General features: G+C 31.7%; 1 protein-coding gene across 1 annotated transcript; it reads right to left on the bottom strand.

The window, feature by feature from the left end:
• Nucleotides 1-72: 72 nt before the first annotated feature.
• On the bottom strand, nt 73-20,996 carry LOC126737097 (kinesin-like protein Nod). Its single transcript, XM_050441810.1, has 11 exons — nt 20,708-20,996; nt 20,453-20,647; nt 17,236-17,413; nt 17,012-17,177; nt 16,745-16,950; nt 16,294-16,684; nt 12,287-12,424; nt 12,074-12,221; nt 11,468-12,009; nt 4,542-4,673; nt 73-4,485 (listed from the first exon to the last, which is right to left on the bottom strand). Exons 1-11 carry the CDS (start codon nt 20,819-20,821, stop codon nt 4,377-4,379), a joined length of 2,319 nt encoding a protein of 772 aa, XP_050297767.1. The 5' UTR covers nt 20,822-20,996; the 3' UTR covers nt 73-4,376.
• Nucleotides 20,997-21,298: the final 302 nt, after the last annotated feature.

Below are 21,298 nucleotides of genomic sequence, written 5' to 3' on the forward strand. Positions count from 1 at the left end.
AAATTATTTAGACTGCAATAGACCATAAATTGGACTGTGCGGATTTTTATAAAGGATATAATAAACAATAAATACACAAGAAATATACTATATTTCACGGAAATAATTAAAACTTTTTTATACAACAAATGCACACTAAAATTATTAAAAATATAGAAACTTTGGCGAGAAAAGGTATGCAAGGTGCTTCAAATTTGACGCTGAACATGGGAATCTTGAAATCCATAAAAATCCGAAGATGGTTAAATTGAGAATTTTTCAGCTTAACAATATGCCGTTTAAAAAAATTAAAAATTCCAAATAGTTCCGAAGATATTCAATAAAAAGACGAAATGTTGAAAAATCGATTTTATTTTTTTCCGAGACTATTTCTTATCCGATCTTAAAATAATTTGCATTGCCACTTTTGTCATGTTACATGATGGTATTTTTAATATGACTTTTCGGCTTTTTTCAGCCATCATTAACATTGTTTTTTTCTTATAAGCGCCATATTTGGTTTTTGCATTTTTAGAATCCTTGCAAAATTTCCTTTTTAATTATGTATCACCAGTAATATTTTTTTTATTTTAAAAAATCTGAATTTTTGAAAAATAAACGAACCAGACAATATTTAAACTGTCAATAAATGTTACAAGTTATAAATGCAAGATAGAGAGGAATACTAGCAATACAATACCGTAGTAGTGTACACACACATTACTTCAGGGTTACAACCTTGTTATTTTCGAAACACCCGTAAATATTTCAAAAGACACTAAATTAATCTATTTATTTAAAAAAACAACCTTAATGGTAGTTTTCTAAAGGAATCATATGATCCAAAGTCTTTAAATTCCGATCTTAAAAACTGGTAATAAGAATCTCCATTAAGAGTTCCATTAATCCAAAATTGGGTTTTTATAAATACCTGCCCAAACATTTAAGCTACATTTGTGCTCGAATTTTATTTATTCTTTTAGTAATTTTTATTAATTATTTAATTTTCCATGTATTTGAAATGTTCTAGTTTTTCTAGGAAAGTTTTTTTCTACATTCTTATTTCTTCTAAGAACTTCAAATGTTTTTAATTTTTTCAAGGCATTTGGAGTAATTTTTTATGTTTTCTAAGCTTTCTTTATAATGACATCAAATTCATTTTCCATTTTATTTTAGAAAATTACCATGCCTGGAAAACAGATAGGTAATTACGCAAAAATAGAAAATCTGGTTCTAAAAGCCTGAAATAAAAGAAAACTTTACTTCAAATGCCTGGAATAATTAAAAAATTACTTGTTTAACCTGGAAATCTTATGAAAAAAGTCTAAAAACATAAAAATTCCTCAAATTTAAAAAAACATGATTAAAAGCGCCAATAATTCACCCTAAAAACCTAAAATTAAATAAAAAATTGTTTCAAACGCCTGGAAAACGTGAAAAATTACCGAAATCCTGGAATAAAAGGAAGCCTTATTCCAAATACTTGGATTAATAAAAAACTGTTCGATAAACTTGGAAAATTAAAAAAATATTCCAAAAATTTCAAAAAAAAAAAAAAAAAATACAAAAACCATAAAAAGCGAAAATTAAAAAAAAATTTTTTCAAGTACTCGGAAGACGTGGAAAAAAAGTTCAAAGTCCTGGACTAAAACGATATTTTACTTTAAATGCCTGGAATAATATAAGAATGTTCGAAAAAAGGTAAAATTTATTTCTGACTTCAAAAACTGAGAAGAATAACTTATTTTAAAACATGAAAATTATAGGAATTTCCCGAAATTATCAGAGATTATTACATATCATGTTACCGCTGATATCCAAAATCCGCTATTATGCGTAATAACTACACATATTGGGAATTATGCGTAAATACTAAAACCGTCGGTGGTTATGCAAAATAACGGCGCGTATCAGAAATTATCGATACAAAACTACCAAAATCATCAGTAATTAAGCAAAGTATCGCCATATTTTTAGTAAATATTGATAATAACTGACAGAAATATGCATAATATTGATTCTCTAAGCACTTATATTAGCTTTATTTGGCTGTGAATTGCGGAAAGTAATTAAGAAATTGTTACTGAGGAGGATTTGGATGTTTTTTTGCAAAGTTATGACTATGAGATACTTCCTTCATATTAATGATGATTTCAACTTCCCTTAGAAAAGCAGCTGCAATTGCTTCTGGTACTAATCAAGGTTATCAACGATGCAATTGCACAAAATTTTGCCGAAATAGTTCCTGCCGCTGTAAAAAAATCGATTATGCAATAGTAAGTGCCATCAAAGCTCTTCTTGTTCTAATAAATAAATACTATTATTCTATCATTTTTATGTAGTCGCTTGAAATGTTACGGTTATGTTTTTGTTTTGATTCCCAAATCTATGCATAGCATATATTTATGTATACTGAATGTTATTTAATAGTATACTCGTATTATATTTCTATTTGATCATCACCTGCATTGCATTCCAAATTTCACGTTACTTAGTTAATGATATTACATGATATTATGCTTAATCGCTAACATAAGATGGATATTGATAGTTTCAGTATGTACGCATAATTTCTTATTTGGATAGTGAATATCCATAATAACGGATGGTTTTAGTGTTTACGCATGATTCCCAATATGTAGTTATTATGCATATTAGCGGTAACATATGCAGGGTGTTCATTTGAAAACTTCCCACCACGGATTTATCGAAAACCACTGTTTAAAAAAAAAAAACGCCGAAATACGTCAAAAGGTTTGTCAAGGAGGACAACTTTCTAACCTAAAATTACTTCACCCTCTGCCCCTCTGGGCCATCCCCTTAAAAATGTTAAATGGCAAGGGGTATCGAGTAATAGCTTGTTTAAAAGGTCTTTCGAAGTCTTTTATTTTGACGTTTGATTTTTTCAAATCGGTCGATTCGTTTTCGAGAAAATTAGAAAAATCTTTGTTTATCTTAATTTGTTTAGATAGAAAACAAAAACATGAAAATATCAGTTTTTATTTCAATAAGTGTTCAAAATGTTGTCCATTTTTGGCCAAACAATGATATAGGCGATGTTCAAATTCCTGACGGACATTTTCAAAAACATGTTGTGGGATATCATGGCAGTTGTCCATGATGCGTTGACGAAGGTCATCCAAACTTTCAGGTTGAGGAGTAAACACAAAGATTTCAAATGACCCCATAGAAAAAAGTGTAACGGCGTTATATCAGGAGATCTAGCAGGCCATTCTATAGGCCCCCTTCGCCCTATCCATTTATCTGGAAACTCGTCGTCTAGCCATTGCCGAACGGGAAGAACATAGTGAGGAGGAGCGCCGTCTTGCTGGAAATATATTATCCTCATCAAGTATAGGGTTTCCATCATCATCGATTTGGTTTTCAATGGATTCAGTGATAAACGGATTGATGGTATTTTCCAACATATCCAAATAAATGTCTCCATTTAAATTTCCGTGTGGTTTTCGATAAATCCGTGGTGGGAAGTTTTCAAATGAACACCCTGTATATACAACTGTGTTTATTATTTCTATTGAAAATGCCACAGTTTGTAAATCTACTTTCATCGGTCCATATTACATTTACAAGAAAATTGGCATAATCAGTATACACTTTTTGAGCGAAATTAATTTTAAATGGCTTAAATCCGTATCATAATATTTTAGGAAACTTTTGTAGATTTCTCTGAATTTACATCTATTTACACAGTAGTTTTTTATGTAGTGCAATAAGTACAAAAATCACTAATCCGTACCTCATTAAATAAGTTTTCTTTAGTTTCTTCATCTATTCAATCTCCATATTTACCTTTAAGTTCATTAATAAAAAACTAAACCTACCGAGATTTTGATCAAAAATTTTAAATAATGTATGGTGCGGTGGCTTTGGCTCCGGATACATCAACACATTCGTTTCTGACGTTTTAATGCCATTTCTATCGTATTTATATAAAATTTTAATCATATCTCGCTTTTCTTCATTCGTAAAAACCATAATCGCTTAAATTATAAGGAAAATACATACCTGTCACTTAAACACAAAAAAATTCGGGTTTTTACAAAAAATAAATATTACTTGTGATACATCGTTAAAAAGGTAATTTTGCACAGATTTTAAAAGTATAAAATTCCAACATAGCGCCCTTAAGAAAAAACAGATTTGATGATGGTTGGCAAAAGACGAGACGTCGTATTAAAAATCTAAAAACACCGATCATGTAGCACGAAAAAGTGGCAATGCAAAAATGTAAATTATTTTCTTATTCGGAACCTTTTAGAATTTTTTTATTATTTTAACCGGCATATTGTTAAGCTCAAAAATTCTCAACCTTGCCCCAATTTATCGAATTTGAAACACCCTGTATATATATATATATATAAGATAATGCTTATTACTTAGTCCCTCCTTAACATGTTAGACACAAAGAATCTTTCACATTTTTTAGCGCCCCAACCGGGTATCTTTGAAAGATCTTCCAGTTCGTTAAAGCCTCCTTTTAGTTTTCTGAAAATGAACGATTACATTTCATCCCTCCTTTATTTACATTAAACTTAATTTACCTGAATAGCAACATTCGTTCGGCAGTTTTGACCCCGACAGAATGCAGTTTCTCTATTTCTTTTTGTGTTCCTGTATTCAGAATTCTTAACACATTTTTGGAGTGAGCAGTAAAAGGACTGTCATTTTCTTTCCTAAAAATAAATGAATATTAGTCTTTATTTAAACTTGTCAATACATAATAGTATAAAAATGATCTTAGATGCATGAAAATAGGAGAATGGGCAATTGCACCAGAAACCTAAGCAAAGTATTAAAGGAAGGAAAAACCAATCAATGACACTACTATTAAACAAATTATTAATAACAAGTAAATAATAGATAATGAATCCTCTGTTGTTTGTAAATAAAGAAAATATATTAATTCCTAATTCTAAAAATCACTTCTTGTATATTAAATACACCTTAGTTCAAGTATATAATATACCAATTTTCAGAAATTTATAGCAAAAATAATTTTTTTTTTAAAGTATTCGTAATGAAAATAAATTAACTTATAGAAAGGTAACTAAAGTATTAAATTTCTAGTAAGTTAATTTAAAAAAAAGAAAATTATCTTTGATTCATAATATATTCACTCAGCAACTCCCAAGCAACACATCATATAATATTATCGTTAAATATATATTTATTCAACAATTTTTTTAGTAAATTTTTGGTTGTGGTATATTTATCAGCCGTATATGGTCAAGGTATATTTATTAAACTGTAGAATATACGTATATCATATACGAGTCTGTTTACAAAAGGGAGAAAATTTTGGCATTTAAAAAAATTGACACGGGATTTACATATCTAGTTTTTAAGCTAGATTACTCTCAAATAACCATTATTCATTACACCTCAAATATTTCATGAAATTCTCCTGAAAAAACACTGTTTTTCGTCCATATTATACAACCTAATAACGCTGTTTTTATATGAAATATTTATATATAAAATTTAGCCTAACAGGGTTATTAAATTAAATATTTAATATACATTTTTGCAAAAACATTGTTTTTCATCAAGACAACCCTTACCCCCCCACCCACCCCAAACATTTGCCCAGTAAGAAATTCTTTTGAAAAATCACTGGTTTTCGTCTATAATATCCAATCTAATAGCACTGTATTTGTATTAAACGTTTGTTAGTAGACATATATAATTATATCAAATTTAAATTAACAAATTGTGTTATTAGATTAAATATTAACGACGAAACCAGCTGTTATTCATTAGTATTTTTTTGGAAAACAATGATTTTTGAAAACAATTTCTTACTGATAAGTTGTGTGGGGTGGGTGGGGGGGGTAAGGGTAGGCCTAATTAAAAACGGGTTTTTTGCACAAAATAATTGAGACAAAAATGCTTTTTAAGAAAATTGTAGGTGATAAAAAAATCTATAGTTTTTGTATCTATACTTTTCTCACATAACTTTAAGGTTTTTGAGTCAAACTTGAAAAAAAACCTTTTCATTTCTCGAAATCAAGGGGTATGGCTATGAAAATTGCCGTAGTTGCATTTTTTATCGCAAATAAATGGAAATTATACACAAAGAAATGTAGAAAAAAAATAGAAAATGTATTAACGTGTATGAAACAAAAATTATACCAAATAAAAAAAAACTCAAAAATACAAATCTGCTCAAAACTAAACAAGGGTTTAAAAAGTAATATTTACGATAAATCCCTTATGGACGTCATTGGTAAAATCTAATTTTTTTCTTTGTACGTCGAAAAATACCTTCTGATGCATAAAACACATCTGCAAATTTAACAAATATGTACAATGGTAGTAAAGTTATTAAAAAAAAAACTGACATATTTAAAAAATCTAAAAAAATTCCAATTTTTGTTATTGTTGGGAAATGTATATACACGTTTGGCGAGTTGAATCTTACGGATTGAGTTTTAATGTTTTAAGGACCTTTCACACACATCAGTTCAGTCTCAGTTCCGTTCCGTCAAAAAAATATAACATTGCCTTTATTTAAACCGAGATATTCACACCCGTCCGGCGCAGTTACGGATTTTACCGTCAGTTCCGTTTCAGTGTCCGTTCAGTCATAATTTAAATTCGTCGGCCACGATATTTTCTTGTTCTGACTAATTAAAAAGTTTGTTGTTTTTTTTTAAATAAAAATATGAATGACAAAAAATTAATAGACTTCGTTCGAAAATATCACCAATAAGAAAAGCAAAAAAAGTGGAAGCCCAATAGGGTGCATCTGGAAAATTAATGGACTACTTGTTAAAGAAAAATGAAAGTTATACTGCCGTACATCCCGTTGACACTTTCTTAGCTTCTATAGATTCAACTCTAAAATTTTTAGATCCATATTCATTACATTTGGCAAAAGCAGAAATATTTAATATTACGCAAAAATATGAAATGCAAATGTTAAGGAATCAGCCGCGACAAAGACCAACATCTGACGATAATAGGTCATCCACAGCACAGTATTCAAATAGTTCATCAGTAGTTGCTACTCCACTGAATTTACCCACCGATGGAAATGAACAGTATAGTAGCAGTTCAGATTCACAGCAATCCCATCAGCATGCAGAAAATCAGTTACAAAATTACTATCAAAATTCTTTATATTTTTTTTTGAAATAAAATATTTTTTCTAAACTTATATTTGCTGTCATAACTGGAATAAATTACTATTTAATTTAAATTAAACATTATTTCTTGTTTTCATTAATATGCGGTCCCATAAAAACAAAGTATTTTTCAAACAGAGCAAGTCAAGCATGTTCCTATAGTTACCCTTTTTTTGGCACCTATATTATGGTAAAATAATGCTAATATTCAGGTAATATGTCATACTTGTCACAAAGTAACGAATTTCGCGGGCATGAAGACTGTTTTGAAATGTACTTATCTGAGACATACAGCTAGTCGCTGCTTTGGTGCAATAGACCTTCTCCAATGAGTATCTTACTTTCTCAAGTGGAATTCGATTTTATTAAGAAATACAAAAAAACAATCTTTAGACATTCTAAAATACTCATAAAATTTGGTTTCATCATCGACTAATTCCCTGTACAGTGTACTGAATTCTCCCTCAGTTTCCCTTTTCAACCACGCCTTATGTACCCACTTCCTCTTTCGGGTTTGGGTCGCTTCTTCTTCTTCTTCATCAAGAGCTATAGCAATCATTGCTAATTCATGGTCCGTAAAACTAGCCATTTCGCAAATTTTTAGAGAAACCCACTACAACTTAACAATAATCAGTGAATTTATTGACTGATATGTATGAATAGCCGTCACAGATGTTGACTGAATTAGACTGAGACGAACGACATCGGAACTGAGACGTGAATAGACCTTTAGACCTAATAGATAAAGCGTAGACAGAGAACGACTGCATCGGTAACCTCCCACCGATAGCGACGCCGATTCTCCGTACCGCTCGCGCCTCGCAATGTGAATTTAATTTCGGCTTGCTTTGCTCGCAGTGATGTTCACAAAATATAAACCTACGTAAACTACCGTGTGGGTAGTTTATATTTTGTGGTAATGTTTAGCAAGCACTTGGAGATGGGTAGGTTAGCCTCGAATCAAGTATTGGAATTTTACGCGTACACGAAATATAAAAATTCATGTTGTTTTTTAACGTGCTCATAATCGCAAGTCAAAAAAACAACTAATATGCTCAAATCTTAAAAACCTTTGGTGAAAACTAAAAACAATATTCTAAAATAAAATGAAAAATAACTCTTAAACAAAATAATAATTCTAATTAAATGGATTTTTTAATAAGGTGTTCAAATACACCTCCTTGTTGGGCTTCACAGTATCTCAACCTGTCGTAAAATTCTCTACGCACATTGGCTAACATTTCAGGTGTAATGGACCTAGAAATATTAATAATTCTAAGTCGCAATTCGTCCAAATTAACGGCTCTTTCATGTCGGTGTTGGTAAAGAATTTCCGTCAAATAGCCCCATAAGAAGTACTCGCAAGGCGTCAGATCTGGAGATCGCGGAGGCCATGGTATGGTACCTCTTGTGGAAATAAGCCGTTGGAAAAGTGTTTGTGAAATAGTCCTGCACTTGTCTAGCGTTGTGAGCATAACCACCGAACATAAACTAGAATAGAAGGATCACTCTAAGCGCCGCCCAAAATGTTGCCTGTCTCACTCGCTTTCTGATGCTACTCTTTTTTGCTGCCCGGTGGCGACTGCGTTATACAGGGGCGTCTTCAATATTAGAACTATAATAGCGTTGAGCGGAAATTTTGTACTTTAAAAATGCCGGCGATATGTTGCGTAGATGGCTGCAGGAGTAAAAGGGGATATACATTTTTTTTTTAATAAAATTGGATTAGTTTACAGAAAAAAATACACGCTTTTCTTCAGTATTTCTTAAATATCTCGGAAAGTTGAGATCTTACAAAAAAATCTAATAAACAAAAGTTGGTTTAAAAAAAAAAAGATTGGCTTTTGTTTTATTTATCTAGGTGCTATAGGCGCTAAGATACAACTGTGTGAACATAACCCCTTTTTTTAGATAACAAAATATAATGACGTAAAATAAAAACGTGAAATATTTAAAAAAAAAAACGTTTTTTAGACAAATATCTAGCACATTTTTTCAAGTATATACTATCAAAAACTTTAAAAATAAACTTGATTGTAAGTCATTAGCATAAAAATTAAAAAAGTTAGGAATAAAATAAAAATAATTGCAGTTTTAAAAAAAATTATCGTAAAAAATAATGTATTTATTTCAAAAATTAAAGCGTAGCCTTCTACAATTAACATATAATTGGTATAACGAACATATTATTGGTATATAGGTACCAATAATATGTTCAAAAAGTGTCAGCGATTTAGAGTACATATTTTTTTTAAATCGTAATTTTAATCTAAAAAAATGCAAAATTTTTGGTAATATTCTGTTATTAGTGGTGGTTTTTAATAGTGAAAGCTGTCCGATTTATTATTAGTTGCATTGCAATCATTTGAATGATATAAATTTTAGCCACTTATACCGTCTAACCATACTTAAAACTGCATTTTTTTCGTCATTAAGGGTGGTTTTTAAGGGTTTAAGTTTCAAAATATTGATGTGTACTATAATCCCCAACGTAAAACTATATTTATTTTGCATATTTATATGAATTCTAGGTTGTAAAACACCTATTTTCGTTTTATTTTAATTTTAGTGGTTTGTTCTTTCATCCCCTATTTAAAAAGCAAATAATTAGGCATTTAATAAGTTTTTTTTATTTAACTGCCTTTTTATATTTCACTGTTACCGAGTTCCATATGCTGAGTGTTGATATCACATTATTATGTAAATTTTATTAAATATTTAAAAAATGGGTATATTAACGAAGTTATTATTAATTAAGTGTATGTAATATTAGGTAGGTAGTTTCTTGGTCAGTTAAGAAAAGAGTATGAAAGGAACGTAAAGCTAAGATTTAATTGTGTACATTCTAATATACTTAATTTTAAAGCTATCTACCAAGTGTTTTTCTTACAGTTATTTGTTCAAAAGAGATACTTAATAATATTCTTTCAATTTCATTTTAACAATAATACAAAGTGCCTTTAATTTTAAAAAATTCCATATATTACACGCTGCCCGCCGCGATGTACGAAAATATTCCTTATTAAAAATGTTTCAAACACCCCCCGTATCGTAAAGGATTGCCGTCGAAACTAAATAATGATTTACGACCGCGTAAAAAAAGTCGGCACTGTTTAGAAGTCCCTACTTCAAACGGCCGCAAGAGAGTGAACCTACTGTCTTGTTCTTTATACTGTGGCATAACCAAATTTCCTCAAAATTAACATCCAAGTTTCGTACAGCGGGTATAATATTTTGTTGCAATAAAAGTAAATATCTCTCAGAGTTTAAGGTACCATCAATAAAAGGCCCTACAATGTGATTGGCTAAAATACCAGCGCAAACATTTACCTTTTGCGGGTATTGAGTTCAAGTGTTGAGACCAATATCTCACGACTGAAGAATTATGTCGACCTAGAAGCGAAAAAGATGACTCGTCTGTAAATAAAATATTTCTTGTGAAGTCGTCATTTTGATCAATTTTTTCTCTTAAGGTTTCACAAAACTCCAAGCCTTTTATTTGATCTTCTGGAAAAATTTCTTGAGGGTTTTTAATTTCATAGGCTTTGTACTTTTTTTGTTTTCAAAATATCACGCACTGTACGACTTGGAATATCATGTTTTTCAGAAATTTGGGAGCTAGAACAAGGTTCACTTACTTCCACAAAAGCACACACCTTGACCTCCTTTTCAATCCTAGCGTCAGGTGTTCGACGAGGTTCCTGATCGCCACTAGAACATTTTGCACACCGATTTACACATCCCGACTGCTCAAACTTATGCCAGATATTATAAATTGTTTTAGCAGTAGGGACTTGCTGATCACGATATGCAAATATAAAACGACCCGACAACTTCTTCTGCTCTATCCGCATGACAATACCATTTAATGATATTAATCTTTTGATCAAGAGTGAAAACAATTTTTATTTTATTACTGTATCCGTCTTCGTACCAAAGGGTGAAATAAATTGTAAACATGATCGGCTAACACGTATGCGAGGAATTGCAACAGAACTTTAACCGGACTGATAAGCGCAACGACGACGCGATAGCCGCCCAGAGTGAAGCCAAGTTTGTTCTCGCTCTACTCCATCTCCTTCTTAGACATTACGCAAAAATCATATTCGAAATTTTTCAACCGCCGAACGTGTATATCCTTGCACTGTTTAGGTAATTTAATAGTTTACGATGGTTGCATAATATTTTAGAGAAAATGGAAACATAACTTTGGAATAGCAATTTTTGCACTGACACAAAACAGGGCTTAAATCAATTATTGTTTATTGAATTAATATTTCACCTAACTTTGCAACAAAAATTAAAATTAACAATATATTTAAAAAAACTACCAATCTCACCTTGTATGTTTCTTCAGCTTCTCAGTCAAACTCTTCGCAGGAGTTTTAGCTACATTGAACCCAATGCTTTTCCTTTTCGTCCTGACATTTATTGGACTTTCACAATATGCCACTTTCTCTTTCTTCATGCTCCTCACTGATCTCCTTCTAGCCTCCATATTCAATTCTGATACGTCCTGAATCCTGGACATAGTCTCATCAAAATCATTCTCACAAATGCTCGTCGTATCTCCGTCTATTTTTGTCTTTTTTACTCTCGCTTTTCTTTTGCTCTTTGCACCAGCTAAAGTGGAATTATTGTTGTTTTCCAAGATACTATCTTTAGAAGGAATTTTCATGGATAATCTGATGCTTCTCCTAACGGGAGGTAAACTCTCGCTTTCTATAGGCGAAATACTCGATATATTAGCGGAGATTTCTCGTTTGTTTTTTGATTGAGGCAAAGTGGGAATTTTGAAGGAAAACTTTGGAACGTCAGCAATGGAATTCTGTACAGGGGAGGTGGAAGCTAACGGCTGAAAGGTCTCTGGACTATCATAAGTCTAAAAATGATAAAAAAATTGCGTAAGTACCTGTATAACTTTAAAAAAAAAAGATTTTACTTACAAGTATTCTTCTAGCAGCATTTATTTCTTCGCCGTGTATAGGACTACTTGCAGCCCTTACCGATCTTACAGTTTTTACTGAAGATAATTGCGCCAATTCGTTTCTCACGAGTTTCGACACTTCATTCTGAATTTTATTCCAATGTGAACTGAAACCATAAGTTTCGAAGAATATAAATAACATGAAGTGTGTGTGAGTCGTGTATTTACTTACTTCGGGGTATTTTCTTTACCAAAAGTCTCCGCCTGTATAGAGGTCCTTGTGGGTCTTTTTATGGTGTTTTTAATAACCGTCTCTAATCGGTCAATTATGGATTCTTCCATTTGTTTAACGTATTTTTTAATTACGGGGCTATAAAATTGGGCTTTATTAGTTTTTATGTAACGGGAGCGTCTATTAAAAATTATGCAGTTATTTTAAATAAATCAACCTACAAGTTTTCATATTTTTATGTATACTTCCTAATATATCTATTTTTATTATTTTTAAAGATATTGATTCCGATATTTAACTTCTAAAGTTATATTTCTTATTGTTATTGGTAGCACATTATATAATTCAAAAAAGTATTTTTCATTTTTCTCAAAGAGACCTCTTAATAATAAAAATTCAGAGATTGGAGGGACACAAAGTCAATGGTCTCAAATTATGTTTATTTTTTAAAAACGATTAAACGTGTTTCGCCCTAAGGCATCGTCAGATCGGTAAAGCTATTAGATTAATACCACAAACATTTAAGTTGAAACAAAAATAAATACATAAAAAATAACGCTGACGTTCACATTAAATCCGGTGTCAAAACTAAATAAAATAAAAGTAAACAAAACAAGCAGAATGAGGTTAAGAGAACGGAAATAAAGCAAAAAATAAAATAAAAAATAAAAAGTGAAATATGACTTGGTTGAGAAATGAAGCAGCGACCATCGGTTTCGTAGTCAAGCGCTAAACTTACGTTATATAGTTTTGGAGCTAAGGAATTTAAAAAAAAAAGTTTTGTGAATGACCGGTAGTACTAAATGTCTTAACATTTATTCTTGTCTGATGAGAATGGATTTTCTCTTTCATGCATATAAATACAGGTTGTTAGAATATGCAATATTTGAATATTAAAGACACTATCATCATAGAAGCTATCAGTGCTATATAATTTACTTTTTCTATAAATAATCTTTAGAATGTAGTTCTGAACGAATTTGTAATGGTCATAATAGAGTTTTATATGTAACAAAGACTCCACTAAGGATTTATGTAATAAAATACTAAGATTGGTACTTAATATTTCTGTTAGATTATAGAATTTATAAGCCAAAATTCTAATTTTGGATGCAACATTATTATCAAATCAAATCATTTATGTCCATCGACATCATAACAATATATAGGAATTGTCAATAAAAAACTTCAACGCTAATAAAAATAGTATAAAATTACAAAGATATGAAAGGAAACAAATTTAACTTAATTTAGTCAATAAATCTACAGTTAAAGAACTCTGTCAATGAATAAAAAGGACAGTCAGCTAACATGGTCCTAAGAGCCCTCTTAAAAGTTGGAAAAGTCTTAGCTCTCTTTATTCTACATGGGAGATGATTAAAAATTTTGAGAGATGTAATTTCCGACCATCCCGTACCTGCGACAACCGGGTAAAAGGGATGTATAATTTATCTGCATTTCGAGTTTCATAAAAATTAAAATCTCCAGATCTCATGTAATTTTAAATATTTTTATGTACTTGACATGCGCATTAATTGCTGCGTTATTTATAGTAAGGATTTTTTCTTTTTTAAAAGTACCACGGCAAGTTTCTCTGAAGGAAAGTCTAAACATCGTACGTACCTACAATGCGCTTTTGATTTATTAGCACTCTCCCAATACTGGAGGAATTACCCCAAGCTAATAAGGCATAGGATAGAGTGGAATGCACTGAGGCATAATAAAAGCTTTTAAGTGTATATGCATCCACATAGTCTCGAAGTTGCAAGATGGCATAATTGCTGCGGGACAATCAATTGCACACAGATTCCACCTGAGGATCCCACGATAGATGTCTATCAATTACAATTCCCAAGAACTTGGTGGAGTGTTGTTGGATGAGGCTACTTGATGACTGCTCTCTAAGGAGTAAGCTCCGGTCCTGAATAGCTCGAATCGGAGTGAAAACAATGAAACTGGTTTTCAAACTATTCAAACAAAGACCATTTTTCTGGCACCACCCCGCAATATCAGCTATACACTTGGTGGCTTTTGAGTGGATAGACTGATAGTCAGTACCCGAGACAACCGCTAATGTATCGTCGGCAAAAAGTGTTATGTAGCTGTCATTAATCAGGAGAGGCAAGTCATTAATAAAAAATAAAACTAAAATGGGCCCAAGAACACTACACCTGTGGAACCCCAGTGACGACAGTTGCCCAATCAGATATGGTCACCTGACCTCTAACTCTCAATCTAACAGCCTGGGTTCTACCTGTCAAATATGAGTCAAGCCATTTATAAGCCGGACCTCTTATACCATAATGAAAGATCCTATTTAATAGTAAATCATGATTAATGGTATCAAATGCTTTAGTAAGATCAAAAAAGATACTAACAGATTTTAATTTCAATTCAAAATTATTCAATATATTTGTATAAAGAGATATTATAGCATCTGATGTAGAGAGTCCAGACCTGAATCCAAACTGATGACATGACAGTATAGCAAAAGAATCTAAAAATGCAACAAGTCTTCTTTTAAAAGATTTTTCAAAGATCTTTGAGAATACAGAGAGGAGAGCAATAGGCCTATAGTTACTCAATTCTGCTGTCTCCCCTTTCTTATGAAGAGGTATGACAACAGCTGATTTTAGCTCTTTAGGAAAATAGCCAAACTGAAATGATAAATTTAGAAGATAGGTAAGTGGAGAGATAATATGCGCAGCACATGCTAGCAATAGGTAACAAGGTACCTCGTCTACACCGGATGACTTTTTCCTGAAGGAAGATTTTATAATCTCAAGTGTTTCTCCTTCAGTGAGAGGGAATAGAAAAAGAGATTGGGATAAACTGTTGAAAGGCACATTCATTCCCATGGGTGCCTGAAAATTATCTGTGATCTTTCGCACTGACTGTACAAAAAAAATTATTAAATGTATTAGCAATATTGAGGTTGCCAGTAACTTTCTTTCCATTATCAGTAACCAAAATTAGGAACATTCGAATTTGTTCCGCGATTTGAAAAGTTCATGATCGAGTTAATAATTTCCCATGAGGCTCGAGTTATATTGTTAGAAGTAAGCAACTTTGTTGAATTATAGGCTTATTTAGCATTTACGATATTTTCTCTATGTACCTTCAATCTCCTTCTATAGGATGTCAGTAACTCATGGTCATGAACGGTCTTTAGTTGAGTATGAAGTAGCCTCAATTGCTTGCCCTCATTAATTATCAATGGTGTTATCCACTGATGAGACTTTCTGTGATATGGCTTCGATTTGTTTACATAAGGAAAGCTCATATTAAATAAACTGGAAAATGTGTCAAAGAAGTAAGAAAATTTACTTTCAAAATCCAGAGTCTCAATAACTGACAGCCAATGTACTTTGGACAACAAGCTGTTAAAATAGCGTGTGTTTTCATCAGAAAAGGATCTAGAACTCATAGAAAATTTGCTTAAATCGTGAGTGATTGGGATTCCCAAGTAAAAACTCAGTATCTGAGCACAATGATCAGAAAACGCTCCTTCAAAGGTTTCAGTTGAAAACAGTGTAGCGTTAGTGAATATATTATCAATCAAGGTACAGGATGATCCCTGAGTTGTAGAAGGTTCAGAAAAAACTAGTTTAAGACCATATAAGCTAAATGCGTCCACAATATGTACTGCTTCTTTACATCCGGAAATAAAATCATGTCTACATGTTTATAAGTACTGATTAATATGGGTCGTCCATTTAAGATTCTGATCTATCACGTGAGTGAATAACATCTGCACCATGTATGTTTATGGAATTGAACTCAAAAAGTTTAGGAATAGCAGACAGCATAACAACAGGTCTATATATATTTTTTTTAATTAATGAATATCCTAATACATATAGACAAACAAATGAAATTTTAGTTTTAATAAACACTTTAAATAAAGTTATTTAATAAGAAGGAAAAAAATTGAAAATTTTGCTTGTTTTTAATAACAAAAAAAGCAATTCTTTTGTATTAAAGTAAAACTGCATATTGAGAATTACCTGAAAGACTGTTGCGTAACGGACACGCAACCGGCAGCTGCACTAATCGAAGACAAATGCGAAAAGTTCATTGAAGAGAAATGACTTTTTTCACTCAACTGACTTTGAACACTCTCGTTGATCATTGGCAAAGTACTAAAAACAGCATTTCTTTTTACTGCAGGTGTTTTTACTGAGGTAGTACTAGGTCTTTTCATTGGGGTTCTGGCTAAACTTGACGGCAATGGATTGTCTTTTTTAAATCTGGCCACTACTTGGGCCACTTCCGAATTACTTCTGACTTTTTTGGTTCTTTGAGCAAAATCTAAAGTCTGCAGTGTTTCCGTTATATCTGTCGGTGAGGAACTCACGCAGGCAATCAGGGATATGTAGTTGTCCACATTTAGGGAACCTATAAGATTTCTTTTTTAATTTTTTGGCATCTATGAAAAGAATACTGAATGTAAAATACCTTGCAATATAGAGGTAATCATGGACTGTCTATAAGGCACATAAGCAGATTTTTTTGCAAGGGCCGATATAACCAGTCCTATGGACAGTAGTCCTTTATTAATATTAATGCCTTCCAGCAAAGTACTGCCTTTACTTCCGGTTTTTTTCACGCCTTCAGAGCCTGCCAAGTCAACTAAGTTTAGTTTGCCCGATATTTCTTGGGAGCTAAATATAATAAAAGTAATAAACTACTTGTTACGTAAAATAATAAACATTTTAGACTTGCCTATTTTTCTGGCTATAATAAACAGTAAAAATAGCGTGAGATCTAGAACTGTTTACATTCTGCTTGGTCTCACCAACATGCCGACGTTTGTTTCCCAAATCAAGGAGTTCATTTGCTTCTGTCACACTCAACACCCTCTTTAAGCTTAAGCCTTGCACTGCAAAACCTTTTGGAATAGTAAAAGGTTATTAAATAAGTATTATAACAGATTTAAATCATACTACCTGAAACTGGAAGAGGTGCAAGCTTGTCAGGCTGCATCAAATCAAACACTTTTTCATTATAAATTTCAGCAAACGAAATATAGATATCGACTGACTCATCGCTGCTCAACTGTTGGTCGTTAAATAAATGATTTAGAGACCTCGGGATAATTCCTAGATTGCTTTGGTTATGGGGATCCTAAAATTGAAAATTAGACGCTGAGGATTCAAAATGTCTTTTATGTTATATCCCTAGGTAAAGAAACTTTTTTTTCCTCATTCTGGTAGACTAAGGTATTTATTAATAAGAATTAAAGATAGTTTATGTAGAATTTTTTGGGATAATGAAATAAAAATCATAAAAGAACTATTAAGGGAAATAAAATCTTGCATTCATTTATATATAAAATTCCAGCAACAGAATTTACAACTAAGACGAGATATTAATACTAAATGTAAGTAATAAGGAATGTAGCACCTGAAAAATATAGAAGTTTTGTTTTTATATAGCTTAATAGTCATGCATATTCCAGATTTGATTGGACAATTGAGCAATATACAGGTTTAAAGCAATGCATGCTAATGAAGTCAATAAATTAGGTCACATATAGAGATTGTGGGTAGTGTTGTGAGCAATGGAACGTTCCCGTTTATTCTCGAAGAACGTTCGCGAACGTTCACGACTTTTTTCGTGACGTTTATTCTCAAGAGCACGAATGAGCATGACTCCGAACGTTCCCCAAAAATGTGAACGTTCCCATAGCGTTAAAGAGTCAAAGTATAAGCTCAAATACCGGCCAGCCAAACACCTCTACCAATTTAATGGAACCGAAATAAAAAAAAAATAAAACTCACTACCAAATCTGGGGCTGAAATTAATACCATTGAAGATGATTCTTCTCGTCTGACGAGTTTGAATTTGATTTAACGGAAATTCTGAGTGATTTAAAATCAAGCGAGCGCGAAAAGGGAGAGGATAGTTCGGAGGAGAGTTCCTAAATAGGTTGTTTAAAAGTTTAACTTAAATAAATAGAACATAAATAAACATAAACATTTTTAATTTCAGATATTTTCCTAGTATGTTTCCTTTGCATTTTTTTCATTTATGCTCGTATGTGCTGAAAATTCTCGTTCGTGCTCGTTCATGCTCGAGGAACGTTCTCGAAAAATAAATTCTCGAGCATTTTACAACACTAATTGTGGGTGGAGTACAGGCTTTGTCAATCTATTCCAAAAATTTCTAAAATGAAAAAAAAAATAATTGAACTTCAGATAATGGATTATTGGCAATTAAATTACCAATATGATAATGAGCTACAAAAGTTCTCTCTACTCTTTGTTTTTATATAAAAACCCAGAATGCTCTCTACCATCTTGGTATATAATTTTTTTACTGACATTTGAGGAAAATTAAGACTCAACAGGCAATAAGTGCGTTTTTATTTTTAGCAATTGATATTCTTAATTTTGAGAAGTTGAGTCGAAAAAAGCTTCCTGGCCAACAAAAATTAAAAGATAAAAACAAGAAAGTCTCAGGAGTTTTCACTAGGAAATCTTTTTTTACTTCAGAAGAAATTCAGAAAATGAACGTTATTTTTACTGATGATGCAACTACACCTAGCAGTGAAGTATCAAATCAAGAAGAGACTGAAAACCTTCAAAACCCTCAAGTTGTGATACTACAAAATGTACTTCTCAATCCAGGTCAAACAAATCAAAATACTCAAATAGAACTGACATTAGAACCAAATGTTTGTTCTTATGAAAATATAGAAAAGAAAAATTTCTTAGAAATACTGGATGATTATGAATTTAAAGATTTAATGCCGAGTATTGTGTTTGAAGATGTTGATATTTCAGAATCAGATATATTTACTAATGGAAGAAATGACCAAGAAATAAAGGAAGCACATGAGACCAATCTAAAAGAAAATAAAAATTCAAATAAGAAAATAAAGTTTCAAAAAAAAATCAAACCTAATGCAACAGAACAAGCTAACCCTGTAAAAGGACTTATGGAAATAAATCACAATCTGATTGAGAAAAAAATCACTTTATCCACAATAAATGACAAATGTCCAGAGGAGAAAAAAATAATCAGGATGACAACGAGGAAAACTGCACACCTTTGAAAAATGAAAAAAATGAAACTTTAAATTCTGTTGTAGTGGCTAAGTCGGCTAGCTGGAGCAGCTCTTCATTTGAAAAACATCTTGCATATGCACAACCTATTAGCAAAACAAATAAGAAATGTCAACGGGAGAAAATACCCTCCGCAATTTCTTCTGGAGCCTGGAGAGAGTATTATGAAGGAAAATTAAAGGAAAAAGAGGAGAAAGAGAATACCTACAAAAAAAAAAAGTAAAACAAAAAATAACAGTGCAAGTAACCAAGATAAAGATAAGGTAGAAGAGTCATCTACCGTACATAAAAAAAAGCAAACATGTGGAGAATGCGAAGACGAACTTGATAGTGATACCGAAATCGAAGGTGAAAAGAATGTTGGCTGTGATTTTTGTAGTCGCTGGTATCACTTGGAGTGCACAAAGTTGCCAGGACTCTCCTATGATGAAGTCTCTAACTTGGATTTTGTCTGTAAACTGTGTGATGATGACTAAAACACGTACTTTAGTGAAGTACTTAGTTTTTAGTTTCATGATTTTAGACACTAGTTACCAAAGAATACCTATAACGCTTTTTTTGCTCAAGTTTTTTTATTTGTTGTTTTGATTGATACTACGTGGAGAAAATTGTTGTTTTTTTACCCCAATAAAATATTTTTATTTTATTTAATAGCCTTTTATATAATTACCCATGATTTAAATTTTTTATTAATAAAACAAACAAAAATAAGTAGGTTTTAAAACTGCAACATTAAATTTGCAGTTAAATTCTAGTAAACCTTTGATAATGCGGGACTGTAAAGAATCAGCCAATAAGAAGGTGTCCAACTAGTGGCAACTACCCGGCCGACCATTGGCAAAGACTGTCCGACTACTAACAAAACAGCATGTTTTTTACTTAAGTAAATACCAAAAATACTAAGTAAATTTATGGACAAAACTGATATATTTAACTTTATCCCAAATAACCAAATTATTCATGTCAAAAGACTTTGGTTCTATCAAACCTATCAATATTTTTTTATTCATGATTTAAATTTAGTTTTCTCTAAATTGTCCGACCACTGGCTCATTGAACCTATATAAAAATAAAACTAAATTAAATTAATAATTACCTGATAAGCAGATCCCATAGTATAAGTCTTTCCGGTACCAGTTTGTCCATAAGCGAAAACAGTACAATTATATCCCTTTTTGACAAAATCTACAAACGGTTTGACTGCATCATTAAAAACCTTCTCTTGGTCTGCATCCTCAGGGAATATATTGTCAAAATGGTAAGTTTGGGGCTTATCAGTTACTGCAAGTACCTAAAAAAATCTCAATTTTCAGAAAGAAATTACTTGGATTAAACATTATGCTTATCTTACAGGAGGGTCCTTGCTGATTATTTGCAAAGATGAAGAGCAAGTACCAGGAGATTGTTGGTTTAAAAGGGGTCTAATTCGCACGGAAACATTTATTCGATCCGATTTTATCTCCATTTTTAAATTAACTAGTTGCAGTGTTTCTTTTCAATTAACTAATTACTAATCCATTATCAATAAGATCAACATTCAAAATAAAAAACAAACATATAACGGTCATTTTGACTTGCGCCAGGATCAATCACTTGGGAGCTACCCGTTATAAATGATCACGTCGGCCCAAGGAGTCTAAAAAATTTTTTATTACTTTTTTAAATTGTATTATTATTGTAATTATTATCATTTAATGTTATTATTATTACTGGCGTATAAACCCGGCTATGTGCGTGAAGTAGGTAAGATATACAATAATTCCTATTCTTCGCGTTTCGCAATTGTAAACTGGGCTTAAGGTGTTCATCTATCCATATGTCCTATTTACCCGAATCTTTAAGCTGTATACAGGTTGGAGAATTAAGGATTACGCATTGTCCAAAATAATGACAACACAGATTTCTCTTGCGATGAGCGATATTCGCTGTGTTTACTTTTTAC

The sequence above is a fragment of the Anthonomus grandis genome, chromosome 6 (assembly GCF_022605725.1).
Source record: "Anthonomus grandis grandis chromosome 6, icAntGran1.3, whole genome shotgun sequence".
Lineage (NCBI taxonomy): Eukaryota > Metazoa > Arthropoda > Insecta > Coleoptera > Curculionidae > Anthonomus > Anthonomus grandis.

Coding starts and splice junctions, on each gene's coding strand:
- LOC126737097 (XM_050441810.1), bottom strand. CDS start 20,821: ATGGAGATAAAATCGGATCGAATAAATGTTTCCGTGCGAATTAGACCC. Junction 16,951..17,011: donor TATTATAGCCAGAAAAATAG/GCAAGTCTAAAA, acceptor TATTATATTTAG/CTCCCAAGAAATATCGGGCA. Junction 4,674..11,467: donor AAGCTGAAGAAACATACAAG/GTGAGATTGGTA, acceptor ATTTATTTTTAG/GAAAGAAAATGACAGTCCTT.